At 36.9% G+C, this 14,326-nt stretch overlaps 1 protein-coding gene across 1 annotated transcript; it reads left to right on the top strand.

Annotated features, from left to right (window-relative positions):
* Nucleotides 1-427: 427 nt before the first annotated feature.
* On the top strand, nt 428-13,484 carry gpib (glucose-6-phosphate isomerase b). The gene is made up of 18 exons (XM_026926920.3): nt 428-589; nt 2,491-2,581; nt 2,805-2,873; nt 3,120-3,239; nt 3,637-3,720; nt 4,090-4,236; nt 4,808-4,879; nt 5,070-5,114; nt 5,201-5,254; nt 5,970-6,030; nt 6,110-6,153; nt 6,356-6,508; nt 7,890-8,019; nt 8,892-8,968; nt 9,071-9,199; nt 10,577-10,652; nt 11,307-11,373; nt 12,892-13,484. Exons 1-18 carry the CDS (start codon nt 471-473, stop codon nt 13,013-13,015), a joined length of 1,662 nt encoding a protein of 553 aa, XP_026782721.2. The 5' UTR covers nt 428-470; the 3' UTR covers nt 13,016-13,484.
* The last annotated feature ends 842 nt before the right edge of the window (nt 13,485-14,326 follow it).

The raw sequence follows: 14,326 nt of genomic DNA, 5'->3' as shown, positions 1-14,326 counted from the left end.
CTCTTTAGAGTATTTTTTTAAATATAGAAACATTTAGTTTCATTATTTTTGAAGGCATCTTTGTTCTACAGCATTTCTTCGCATGTGCCTAAGACTTTTGCACAGAACTGTATATATATATATATATATATATATATATATATATATATATATATATATATATATATATTAACATAAAGTTTTAGATTTTTTCTTTGTTATGACTTACATAAAAGATTTTGAATCTATATATTTTTTCCTGAAACTTACATTAACTTATATTAGAACCCTATAGAGATGAAATAAAACAGCTCATGAGATGAATACGCCTTTGAGTACCAGTTCCTTTATCTCATTGGGAATTTACTTCTGGACCCTGTCGTGACGTCACGACCCCCAACCCCCCACCCCCACCCCCACCGTGCTGTCCTTGTGAGGCGCTCCGGTGCCGGTGTGTCACTCCCGGGCAGGCACGCGCGCAGACGCTCAGCATGGGACTCAGCAGCGACCCAAACTTCCAGAAGCTCCAGCAATGGTACACAGCCAACTCTCACAGCCTCAACATGAGGCAGATGTTTGAGGCTGACAAGCAGAGGTTCAGCAAGTTCAGGTAAATTATTCTGCACAAGTTCTTCAGCTCTTCACAGCAGAAGTAATGGAGGTGAACAAAAATACTGACATTAGAGAAGCTACATTATAATATCTGTCATGTATCAACTCTGCAGTAAAACTGATATTTATTAAGTCTTATAATATGCATTGCTGCTTGATTATGAGACACATTATTTGTGTCCATGAAATTAATCACAAATATAACAATATGTTAGATAAAATGTACAGTAATATTATCTAATCTAATATATTTGAATAAAATAAATTATAATCTAATGTAGGATAATAATGTATATTAAACAATCTTGTTAGTATATGTTAATGTTTACACATTGTTTATACAATGGATATAAAAAATCTACACACCATGAGATCTACAATCTACAGATCATGTTAAAATGGCAGCTTTTCGTGTTGTAAAAAAATGAAACTGAGATAAATCATGACAGAACTATTTTCCACCCTCGATGTGAAATTATAAACTATAAAAATTGAGTGAAAAGCAATCTGAAACATTTTAGGGGAAAATAGGAAAACTAAAAAACAATAACCTGGTTGCATAAGTGTGCAAGAACAGGACGTCCCTCCAAAATTTACAAAAGTACAAGACAAAAACTTACCAGGGAGGCTGCCAAGAGACCTGCGGCAACATTAAAAGAGCTGCAGGAATATCTGACAAGTACTGATTACTCTCTGCATGTGACAATCTCTCATATTCTGGGCTATGGGGTAGGGTGGCTAGATGGAAGCTCTTTCTCACAAAAAACATCCAAGCCCAACTAAATCACCCCAAACCATGTGGCAAAATGTGTTATGGTCTGATGAGACCAATTCCAAAAGGTATAATAATTCCTTAATTCCTAAAGGTATGTTTAATGCAAAAAAAAAAAAGCACATCACCAAAAGGCCACCATACCCAAGGTGAAGCCTGGTGGTGGCAGCATCATGCCTTTGGGCTGCTTTTCTTCAACCAGAACTGGGGCTTTTATAAAGGTGGAGGGAATCATGAAAAGCTACAAATACCAGTCGATTTTAGTGCAAAACATACAGGTGTCTGCTAGTAAGCTGAAGATAAAAAGGAATTTCATCTTTCAGTATGACAATGACCCAAAGCATGCATTAAAAATCAACAAAGGAACGGCTTAACCAAAAGAAGATCAATGTTTTTGAATGGTCTAGCCAGAGCCCAGACCTGAATCCAGCTCTGTGGGGTGACGCGAAGCGGGCTGTGCACAGCAGACGCCCTCAAAATTTGATGGATCTAGAATTGTGTTTGGAAGAAAGAGTGAGAAAATATTGCCAGGATGTGCCACGCTGATAGACTCTTACCCAAAAAGACTGAGTCGTGGAATAAAATCAAAAGATGCTAAGTTTTTTATTTTTAGTTTTTCCCTAAAAAAGTTTCTGGTTGTCACTTTATTTGTATATTTTGCAATTTCACATTAAAGGTGGGAAAAATTCTGACATGATTTATTATAGTTTCATTCTTTTACTTCACAAAAACCTGCCATTTTAACAGGGGGGTGTAGAGATTTTATATCCACTATGAGACAAACCCACATTCTTTTTACATATATATATATATATATATTTTGTTTTAATGAAATGAGATTTGTTTATCCAGTTTATTTTATATTTGTATTTTATTTCATCATTACATTTATTGGCAGAAATTTCTTCCTGTGTTTCATAATAAATGAACAGTGCTCAGATGTGTAGATCTCTATTTGTACCTCATAAATGGAGGAGATCGTGGACGTGACTGCACAGGATCCCTAAGTGGAGGCGGGCCTCTGGGGAACCTAAACGAAAAGATGGAAATGGTTAATGACAGTAAATGTCCTTGTACTTTTTAAAAACTATTTTTGTCCTTTCACTGTTTTTCCCTCGTATAAACAGCCTAACACTGAAAAACGATGATGGTGACATTCTTCTGGATTACTCCAAGAACCTCATCAACGAGGATGTTATGAAGATGTTGATTGAGCTGGTAAAGACATGAGCTCTCATAAATCATTATTTCACCTACAATATGATAGAGCATGGCATAATCAAAACATCCTGCGGATACAATATATAATACTATATCCAAATTCAAATGAGCACAAATTTTCTGTGACTGGCTCAGGTTTTAGAGCTTAATCTTGCGGGATTGGATGGGAAAAATATATTAATCTTCCCCTCTAATATGTTTCTTGATTGTTTATTTTCAGGCGAAGTCCAGGGGAGTGGAGGCCGCGCGTGATAGGATGTTCTCCGGCGAGAAGATCAACTTCACTGAGGTTTAAATCATGACTCATGCATTTCTGATGAGAAATGGTTCTTTATTCAGTGTTTTCATGCCTTTGAACTTCTTCCATGAAGACTTTTTTTTCTGAACACTAGAATACAGAATACCATCAGACATCAGAGGAAGCTAACATATATTACAAAAAGCAAAATAATGTCTGTAGGTCTAGAAGATGGTCCCAAAAAAAAAACAGTTACTGAACGTGGTTCCGTAAATCTGCTGATGTGTTTGTGTTCAGGGTCGTGCTGTGCTCCATGTTGCGCTGCGGAACCGCTCTAACACTCCCATCAACGTGGATGGGAAAGACGTCATGCCCGAGGTCAACAAGGTCCTTGAGAAGATGAAGGCGTTTTGCCACGTGAGTTTCATACACCCTGACTGACACTGAAACACACAGGGCTACGTGAGGCTGGCTTTCTTACATAAAACTAAAGAAGTATTTTATCATGTGATTGTAACTGATACCTGAATAAAAATTAAGGCTAATCATGACTAATGATGATGAACTTGAATCCAAAACCATGTATAAACTACTAAACCTAGCAATCCAGTCTAACAGCATGCATATAGTTCTAGCTACATTAAATATCTACAAATGCATAGTTTCTGATAAATTGAACATCAGATATACTGTAATGTCTGTAAAGCACTTTTGCCTGAATAGTAAAAGTTGGTCATATTTAGGTTGCTGCATGATTTATATTCATATACAATGTGGACAATGTCTCTGTCTGTGTTTGCATGTCTCGTTACAGAAAGTCCGCAGTGGAGAGTGGAAAGGTTACACCGGGAAATCCATCACTGATGTAGTGAACGTGGGCATCGGAGGCTCTGATCTGGTAAATGCAATATGTTTGCTTTATCATCCAGCACTTTTTCATTTTTCCTGTTCTGTCCTTTTCCATGTTATCCTTTTGTGGTAATTTAGCAAAAATGTACCACATCATGTGATCATGTAGCATGAAGTCCTCGGGTTAAACCAAGAGGCATTAAAGGTCTAGTTAGCGTTATTGATGGATGAATAAACCTGTATCTCAGGAATTCCAATCTCAGACTAGAAAATAACAAAGAAAACGTCCTCTCAACTCAGAATTCCTACTCGTAAACCCGGGAAGGTCTCTTCAACCCCGAGTGCACTTTGTTACTTCCCACTTCTGGTTCAGATGATTTCTGGCATTATGTACTAGCTCACTGTTAGCACTCTTTAGGGTCCCCTGATGGTGACTGAGGCACTGAAGCCGTACTCCAAAGGTGGACCACGTGTCTGGTTTGTGTCCAACATTGATGGCACACACATCGCCAAGACGCTGGCGGAGCTCAATGCCGAGACCACGCTCTTCATCATCGCCTCAAAGGTATCACTCAGGATAAGGGTACTCAGATAAAACTTCAGATTAAACAGGGGTTAATAGTTTTTTAAGATTTAGTCTGGTGTCCCCTCAAGTATATTTATGCTGAACAAGCACCGGATAAAATTTCATTTATTCATTCTAATGTTAGATAGTGGCCAATGCTCCACATAATCAAGCACTAATAATAAATGGATTAAAAACATGTTGTTATTTAACAAAATATCATTAATGATGGAGATGTTTATTTAACATTTAAGGAAGGACCATAAAGGTCAGGGCTATGTACCAGTTGGTGGGTTTTCCACCACTAAGTCTTTGTCTTAGTGCGTTCTGGTTTCTTGGTAACAAGCTATGTTTTTTAACCTCACTAGCAATCCGAGCAATAAATAAAAAATTTTATTTTTGGTCAATTGCTTTGGTATAAGAGGAATACAACACTTCAGGATGTGCTGGTGATTGACTATTTTCCTACTATTCCCAAAGTGTTTTATTCCTTATGTCAGAGATTGACCAACTCCAATATTTATCATTTTGAATATATTGTGAATACAGAAGCCTCTTCTGTACATTTCAGACCTTCACCACTCAAGAGACTATCACTAATGCAGAGTCGGCCAAGGAGTGGTTCCTTCAGGCTGCCAAAGATGTGAGTCCTGACTCATGGGGAATCTTGCTATGAATTTTGAGCCTCATTACTTGTGCCCTCTGAGTGACCTTGTGGACTGGAGTCTGCAAACTGAACAATTTATAATCACATTTATGTAGATACCAGAAGAAACCATATCTTAATATAAAATACTATATATTTTAACACTTTCCCTCTTTCACTCTTTCAGAAATCTGCTGTTGCTAAGCACTTCGTAGCCCTGTCTACCAATGAGGTACACTGATTTACTTTTATTATTCAAGTTTTAAATGCAGTCTGTCCCTATGTCCACACTGTAACCTCTGTCTTTTTGTCCTCCAGCCCAAAGTGAAGGACTTCGGCATCGACACGGAGAATATGTTTGAGTTCTGGGATGTAAGTGTGTGTACGTGCGTGTGATGATGCCCTTTCTCTATGCTGAATGTTTGAGCCTGCCTTACTGAAAGAGGTACATGCAAAGGCTATTATTAGCGTGGTCGTTTGACCTGTGAAGTAGGCGTCTAGATCCACACACTGGCAGCTGCATGGTAATCAGAATCTCTCTTCATGGCTCTAGCTGATGTTATAAATACAGCACAACCTTATCTTACACAGAGGTCACTCGACGATTGGGACGCCCCAAAGGTCGGCAGGCTGGTTTTAGTCACATTGTTGATATTTGAAGTGCAAGGTCTCAGCTGTGTGGATGTGTCCTGTCTGAAAGCAGGGATCAAATAGAAGCAAGCAGGCAAAAAAAATTAAACAAATATATTCCTAGTTCCTACAGTTCCTGGTAGGCATTCAAAGCAAGCTTGATGAAGAAGCTTCTCTTAGTTGTTAGCTACATTAACCTCATAGCTTCATCCCAACCATGTTGTTGCTGATCAAATTAAACGAATGGAAAAAAGTAATAAGGTAGAAATTTTTGGTAACTAAAAACAAACAAAAGTTTCGAGAAAGTTTAGTTTATGCAATAAGCAAATGTTTATTTATGTCGGATCAAGACAAAAGAACAGTATGTGGTGTAGGCGGAAGCTGGAAAAAGTGAGATCTCTGAAATGCAGAACAGTTGAGTTTATTGTTATTTTAAACCAAGTCGTCTGCTTTCCAGTGGGTTGGAGGGCGCTACTCTTTATGGTCTGCAATTGGACTATCCATCGCTTTGCACATTGGTAAGTCACAACACTTACTGTTTAAAATATTACTGTTTTATTAAACTCAAACTTTGTTTCCATCTTTTTTCCTTCTTAGGCTATGAGAACTTTGAAAAGCTCCTAGCCGGAGCTCACTGGATGGTAAGTGCTTATTCCTTTATAAAGTAGTAGAATAACAGTCAATAGCTCAGAAATAGTGGATGTTAACAAGGAACCATGACAAGTTGATGGTTCTTACAGGAATATGAATAAGTACAGAAATAAGGAATGAGTGTGTGTATACAATATATAACACCATATTGCCAACCCGTGAAGGTTAACCTATTACTCACGCTCTATGTAGGACACTCATTTCCGAACAGCTCCGCTGGATCAGAATGCACCGGTTCTGCTGGCCATGCTGGGTATCTGGTACATCAACTTCTTCCAGGCGGAGACTCACTGTCTGCTGCCCTACGACCAGTACATGCACCGCTTCGCTGCCTACTTCCAGCAGGTGGGTGCCTGACTGTACTGCTGGAACACCCAACTTCTTTATAGACAGATGAATGAATGTATGAATGAATGGAGGGATGGATGGATGGATGGATTATAGGGTTGGATTGATGGTTGAATGTATTGAATTGGTGATGGATGGTAGGGATGGATGGAGGACATGAATGGATGGATGGATGGTAGGGATGGAATGATACATGGTACGAATGAATGGATAGTAGACATGGATGAATGGATGGATAATAAGGATGGATTATAGGGTTGGATTGATGGTTGAATGTAGAAAATAGTTGATGGATGGTAGGGATGGATGGTAGAAATAAATGGATGGTAGATATGGATGGATGGATAGTAGGGATGGAATGATACATGGTAGGGATGAATGGATAGTAGACATGGATAGATGGATGGATGGATGGATTACAGGGTTGAATTGATGGTTGATGGTATGGAAGGATAGGTGGTAGGGATCGATAGTAGATATGGATGGATAATAGACATTGATGGATGGATGGATGGATTGTAGGGATGAGATGATACATAGTAGGGATAGACGGATAGTAGACATGGTAGATGGTAGATATAGATGGATGGTATTGATTAATTGTAGGGATAGATTTTAGGGTTGGAATGATGGTAGGGATGGATAGATGGTTGGGATGTCTGGTAGAGAATCAGTGATGGATACTAGAGAATGTAGTAGAGAATTGTAGAGAATGGTGTGGATTGATGGCAGGTATAGATGGATGGATGATTGGACAGAGTTGATATACAGTACTGTGCAAAAGTCTTAGGCACCCTATTTTTTTTAGTACAAACTTTGTTATAGATTTTTATTTTATGACTTCTACATTATTGATTCAGTACAAAAACATTTTAGATTCCAAACATTAGTTTTCCAGCACAAAATTAAATGTTACAGAAAAATGTTTGTATGTCAGTAAAGAAAGCAGCAGTTACATAAGAGACACTTTTCAGATAAAAACATAATGAAGGCTGCTGAGTTTCGCTGCAGAAATAAGAAGCGAGTCGACAGTCAAAGTCTCCAGAAGAACTGTGGCTGCTTCTGCAAGATGCTCAGTAACACTTCCATCTCATTTCCTTATAAAACTGCACACATTTTACCTGAGACTACTTTCTTTTTTTTTTAAAGCGAAGGATGGTCACACCAAATATTGACTTTGTTTCATTTATTACGGTTTACTGCTCTTTATAGTATTTTTTTTAAATGTAGAAACATTTAGTTTCATTATTTTTGAAGGCTTCTTTGCTCTACAGCATTTCTTTGCTAAGACTTTTGCACAGTACTGTACTAGTATATAATATGTAGTGTATAACATTTCATTTATAAATTTGATATTTACTCTTCTTGTCATGTCCAGGGAGACATGGAGTCGAATGGGAAGTACATAACCAACCACGGCACACGTGTGAACTACCACACAGGACCCATCGTATGGGGGGAGCCTGGCACTAACGGACAACACGCCTTCTACCAGCTTATTCACCAAGGTGACGTCTGCAAGATACACTTTCCAGAGTGAGAACTCAGACATGATGCTATTTTCCCTGTAGACTTGCATAAAAGAGACTTATTTCAGGGACTCAGTCTTGAATAACTTTTCCTGCTAAGCCCAGAGGCCATGAGAGAGACTGTAAGAGAGAGAGAAGTTAACTGAATTTGTCCTAAACAAGCTCAGTGTTAGTACTGACTCATATACATATTTATAGCAGCAGCAGACTCACATTTTGTCCTTTGAGATATCACAAAATTATATATATATATATAAAACTGCTTAACTAATCCATGACACAAGAAATTCAAGGTTAGAATATTGTAAGGCTTCAACAAACACGCTTTAGCTATTGCAGCTATTTCTACAATCACAATCAGAATAAGTATGATTCTGATTCATATTTAGCCAGTGCAGAATGCAGTATCATAATCAGAATCAAAATAATATTTTTCTGATTCTGATTCTAAACTAGTTTTAGCTAATTTGGAATGTAGCATCAGAATCAGAATCAGAATCAAAAATAAACGTGATTCTGATTCTAAACTACCTTTAACTAATTTGGAATGTAGCATCAGAATCAGAATCGGAATCAAACTACATATGATTCTGATTCAGATTCTGAACAAGCGTTAGCTAATTTGGAATGCAGAAGCCAGAGTTTCTCTGCACAGTCAGAGTTAGAAACAAAATCTCTAAATCCTTCACAGCATTAAACCTGTTTCATAAGCTCTGCTCAGTCCCATTCTATATTTGTCAAGACATGGTGTGTAACCATGGTGTGTGTGTGTGTGTGTGTGTGTGTATCCATGGTGTGTGTGTTTGTGTGTGTGTGTGTAAAAATGTTTCATCCTTCTGTCTCCTCTGTAGGAACTCGTATGGTCCCTGCTGATTTCCTCATCCCGGCCCAGACTCAGCATCCAGTCAGAAACAACCTGCACCATAAGGTACGATTAAAGAGAAAATATAATTGTTATACACATACAGTATATTAGTTCACTTCTGATTTGTGTGTGTGTGTGTGTGTGTGTGTGTGCGTGTGTGTGTAGATCCTGATTGCTAACTTCCTGGCCCAGACCGAAGCTCTGATGAAAGGAAAGACGACAGAGGAGGCAAAGAAAGAGCTGGAGGCTGCAGGAATGAGTGGAGAGAAACTGGAGAAGATCCTTCCCCATAAAGTAAGAGACTATCTGTAAAGAACAGTGTACTATACTGCCCCCTAGTGTAGTGCGGATCTTTATCACGCCCCCTAGTGGTGGAGTTTAAACTGCTCCCTACAAGTGAGCGTGAGAGCAGCAAGATTGTAAACACTTTTCATTTGAAAAAAAATCGGAACAATTTGTGAAATGTGAAAAAAATGTACAACTTTCAGCTGGACTGGACAGATATCAATGATTAATTCCTGATATCAATAATTCATTTTGGTTACTGATGATCTAATGATGACTATCAGTGTCGCCAAGGTAACAAGAGCTATTATTAAAGATGTGTGGGGTTTTATTCAGTCTCTGTTTCTTCACGTTATCTTGTCTTTTCTCTTCACAATATTCAGATTTCCAGGAGTTGATTGTTTTGCTGAATATTTGGACTTTTCCTTTTCACAATCAAAGTAGTAGTTTTATTTGACAGAAGCATAGCTTGTAATAAGAGAATTAAACTCATGAATGCCATTAGCGAATGAGATGAATCGAGTTGTGTTAAATCAGGGATTACACACAATGCCGTTTTGTGGCCTTCTGGGACAGAACTCTATTAGACCTTGTTATTAAAATATGAATATGACTGCTGTGTGCAATTTTATACCATTTATAGAGTATACCAGACATTATTTCAGCATACATAATATACATACATAATATACTGAAATAATAATCGTAATACTATTAAATAATAATAGAATAATCTTCTGTGTTTGTGCTAAGAAATATATTTAATCGTAGTGAAAAGTGTTGGATGATGGACTGTCTAACCTGTCCATTTATGCATTACGGAAAAAAGAAGAGGAAGGGCTTGTACGAGATAATAGACAGAACCAACATGGCTACAAGGGACTGCACTAGAGAGTTTGTCTCTAGCTGTATCTCTGTCTCAAATCTTTTAATGTTACAGGCCATTTTAAAAGAATACACTCATGACGCACCTTGTGCTGTTGTGGATGGTCTGCCGTGGATACTCTAGAGATTTGCACTTCAGAAACACAGTTTATATCCCAGTCTGACCCTAGTTTTTGCGAATAATCTCACCTGGATACTGTAGATTTGTACCTGGAGTGCTATACAAATAAAATTGAATTACAAATTGAATAAAAAAAAACACTCTTGGTTTAGTTAGTAGGCTACAATACAAAATGTACCAAACTGCTCGTATACAAAACAGCTTAAAACTATGATCTGTGTACTGAAAAGTATGATCTTGTTCTACTATTGGGACATCATATCTGATTTAATACTCAGCTAGAGGTCAGAAAACATTTATACTACAGTTACGCTGTGTGTTTGAGCTTTTGCTGCCTCACTGCATGTCACCGGTTTTAACAAAAGTCTCTCTGTTTAAAGGTATTCCAAGGAAACAAACCAACAAACTCTATTGTCTTCAAAAAGCTGACGCCATTCACTCTGGGAGTCCTTATCGGTGAGATTTTTAGTAATCCTTTATTACACTGTATTAAAGTGTTACAGCAGAAGGATTACCCATGTTTTAGACATCCACTCTGCCAGGTTAACTGTAGTGTAGCCCCAGTTTCACATGCATGCTCAAGCTAATTAATAATTCACGAGCATCAGTATGTTAGCACTGAGTGGGTTAGATCGGGGTTTGTGGTTGAGCTTTCCCCTTAGATAATGATGTTCAAAAATACTGCATCAATAAGACTCCTTAGATAAAAGAATAGCATAGCTTCCCACTCTTATATCCTTTTCTGTAGCAAGCTAATAGATTGTTAAGTAGAAATAAGTGAATTAGCAGGTAGGGTATTATGGGTAAGACGCGCTGCTCCTTAGCTATCAAAGCTACAATTTTTGAGAAACTCAGACATAAATGTTAAGAGATTTCATTAGACTGGATTCTAAGTGCTAACATTTCCTGAAATATCAGATGTAAGAACATTAAACATGAGGTCTAGCATTAGTGCTAAGCACTTCACTGAGGTCGTCATCGGCATCAGAAGACAATACAGTGTGTTTAGAGATTGGGAACTAAATGAATAAAGAAAATATTCTGACTTCACTGCTTATTTACCGACAACAAATATGAACAATTTTTTTTTTTTTTTTTGGGCTACTACAGCACTGTATGAACATAAGATCTTCATCCAGGGGGTCATGTGGGAGATCAACAGCTTTGACCAGTGGGGGTGAGTATAACACACACTGACTCTTGGGGCTTTATAGAAAACACTGGTGTATTTTTTAAGAAAGCATTAGTTTGCTAGAGATGGCGTGATTCCATTTTTTTCTTTTGTGATTGCGATACTGATACTGAAAGCTTGACTATCAGCCGAGATGGATACTCAGACGATATTTTTTTCTTTAAAAACTACTAAGCTTTTCCAAATGATTTTGATTTTCATCAAAACACTTCACTTAAGAAAATAGGGGGAAAATACGTAGCTAAAAAAATGAGCTTTGTTTAATCTTTCGCACAAAAATCACAAACGAGGTGAATATAATAAATGTAATAAAGTATAAATAGTATGAATAGAATAAAATCAATCCTAAAAAATACAGTCATGGTGTTTATATGTAAACATTAGCAGTTCCAAAAAATAATTTCCATTTGTTACAGTATTGGTTTTGAGCTTCTTCTTTTTTCTCTCTCTCTGTTTCGGATCAATGCCATTTCTAGTTTTCACAGAATGTAGTTGATCAGTTAAGACATAGTTTGGTGTCAGAATTTTTTTTTTGTTTGTTTGTTTCATAATGGAACGTAGGGGAACTTATAGCTGCTGATTTAGCATAATGCTAAACACCCTTGTGTCGTCAAACTGTGTGAGTTGTTTATGTGGTTTCTGACAACATATGACACACTGTTATCTATAAAAGATACAAAAAAGGACATTGCAGAGCTGAAAACAGCCCCAAAAGCCGAAGTCACAGAGATCACTTTAAAAGATATTAAGTGAACCCTTACAGAAAAATCACACATTTCACCTGATTGTACATTTTTCCCTTGTAATAATGTGAGTAATGTGCTCACATGTAAAAAATTACACCTGAACTCAAGAAAACGTGTTGTTTGAACTATATGTGATGTGAAAAAAAATAATTTATGTATGAAAATCACAAATGTTTAAAAACCACATGTAAAATTCCCATGTGATTATGTGTGTCATGTGATTATTCACATCTGAAGATCATGTGACTTTTTTATATCTTAATTATAGGTGAAAAAATTTAATATTTTGATATTATGACAAAACATATACTTTTACATCTAAAGATCATTGGACATTGACGTCTCTAGACATTTTTACATTTTATAGAAATTGGGAATAAATGCTTGGCAATGGAACAAGAAAAATTTAACCTTGAAATTAGAATTTAAAAGGTCGTGAAATAGGGTTAATAATTTTAAATTGGATAAATTCTCCTAAATTCAAGATATGATATTTTCACTTTGCAAAGAACAACACTGACTGTGAGCAGCGCATTAGTGTAAACACTAAGACTGAACTATTTGCATAATGAAATTATGTTAACAATCTCGCCTGGAACATTTGTTTAGTGTCTCTGTGTGCTGAATGGATTCACATACAACCTGCAAATTATCATCTCTTTTCTTTGCATACATTACTTGCTAGAACGAATGCTAGTAAGAACTTTTTCACACACACTAGTGTCTTGTCTTTATGCTCTGCTCCATGTGTGTGTAGAGTGGAACTTGGGAAACAGCTGGCCAAGAAGATCGAGCCGGAGCTGCAGGACACGGCTGAGGTCAGCTCCCATGACTCCTCTACAAATGGCCTCATCAATTTCATCAAGAAGAACTTTGCTTGAACACACACACACACACACACACACATCCCAAAACATGCTTCACAGGCCCTCTGCCTGCCCTACGGCCGCCTGGGATTTCTGGAACCTTCCATCAGTAGCTGTATAAAACCACCAAGCTTGAATGTTTTAAACATGGCCTGAGTTTGAAATTTTGATTCTTCATGCATTATAATAATAACAACACTTCCTGTTAGAAGTATCAGCTAATTATTATAAATAATATATAAAACTTTCCCAATCAAGTAATGAATTAAAATACCACATTTACTAAACAACAATGTGTATCTAAACCTGTCCTGTTTATATATTTGCATCCTCATCTCTGGCTCACACAACTGCAATTCCACCAAATTTACACCACAGCACTGACAGGTTCTCCAAGATGCAGAAGAAGAAGAAGAAAAAAAAAACACTAACCACTGATCCACTATTTTAATAGCTCACGAGATGACATTATGGAGGGCCGGGATATTGAGTAGACTTTGGGAGCTGAACTTACCCAGAAGTGGTGCAAGCTGCTGCAATTTCTTTTTTAACCACCAATAAATTGCAGATGAGAAAACAGTATTTTGATGATATAAGATCTGAATCGCTACTAATTTATTTATGACCACAGGGGTTAAAGTGGAATTTGGAAGATGGAGGAACAGAGATTGGGGGAAATTTCAAACAGATATAACCTTATATATGCACAGTGGGGTCTGAAAGTCTGCGAGCACTAGTGAAAATGCTTCTATTTTGCATTCTTTTCTAATTTAATACAACTAATTTCATTACAAATTACATTATTGACAGCAACTTAAGTGAAAAGTAGAATCTTTGAAATATTTAGAGATTAGGCATGAGGAAAATCTGATCTTTTGTTCAAAGTAGTTAACATGATCAATATCACACATCTGCTTACATTTAAATAGGGGCCAAGAAATAATGAAGAATATTAAATATTCATGATATCGAACATTTACTTTCTTTGATTTAAATATTTCAAAACCTTATACATATATATATATATATATAACAGAATTGTTACGAAATGAAAAGGTTCTCTAAGATGCAGGAAAAACTTGGAAGAACTTGGAGATGTCAGTGGATTAGTTTATTACTATTTACTGCTCATAGTCATTTTTACTATGTAGAAATGATTTATTTCATTATCTTTGATGATACCTTTGCTTCGCCAAATTTCTTTTGCACACTACTGTGTGTATGTGTGTAGCTTACACTCTGTGTATAAGCTAGGGATGTAACCAAATATAAATATACTATACAGATACAATTTGTATTCTGTACAGATACAAGTACATGAGTAGG

The sequence above is a fragment of the Pangasianodon hypophthalmus genome, chromosome 6, assembly GCF_027358585.1.
Source record: "Pangasianodon hypophthalmus isolate fPanHyp1 chromosome 6, fPanHyp1.pri, whole genome shotgun sequence".
Lineage (NCBI taxonomy): Eukaryota > Metazoa > Chordata > Actinopteri > Siluriformes > Pangasiidae > Pangasianodon > Pangasianodon hypophthalmus.
Note: the sequence above shows the minus strand (reverse complement) of the source record. Positions and strands in the feature narration are given on the sequence as shown.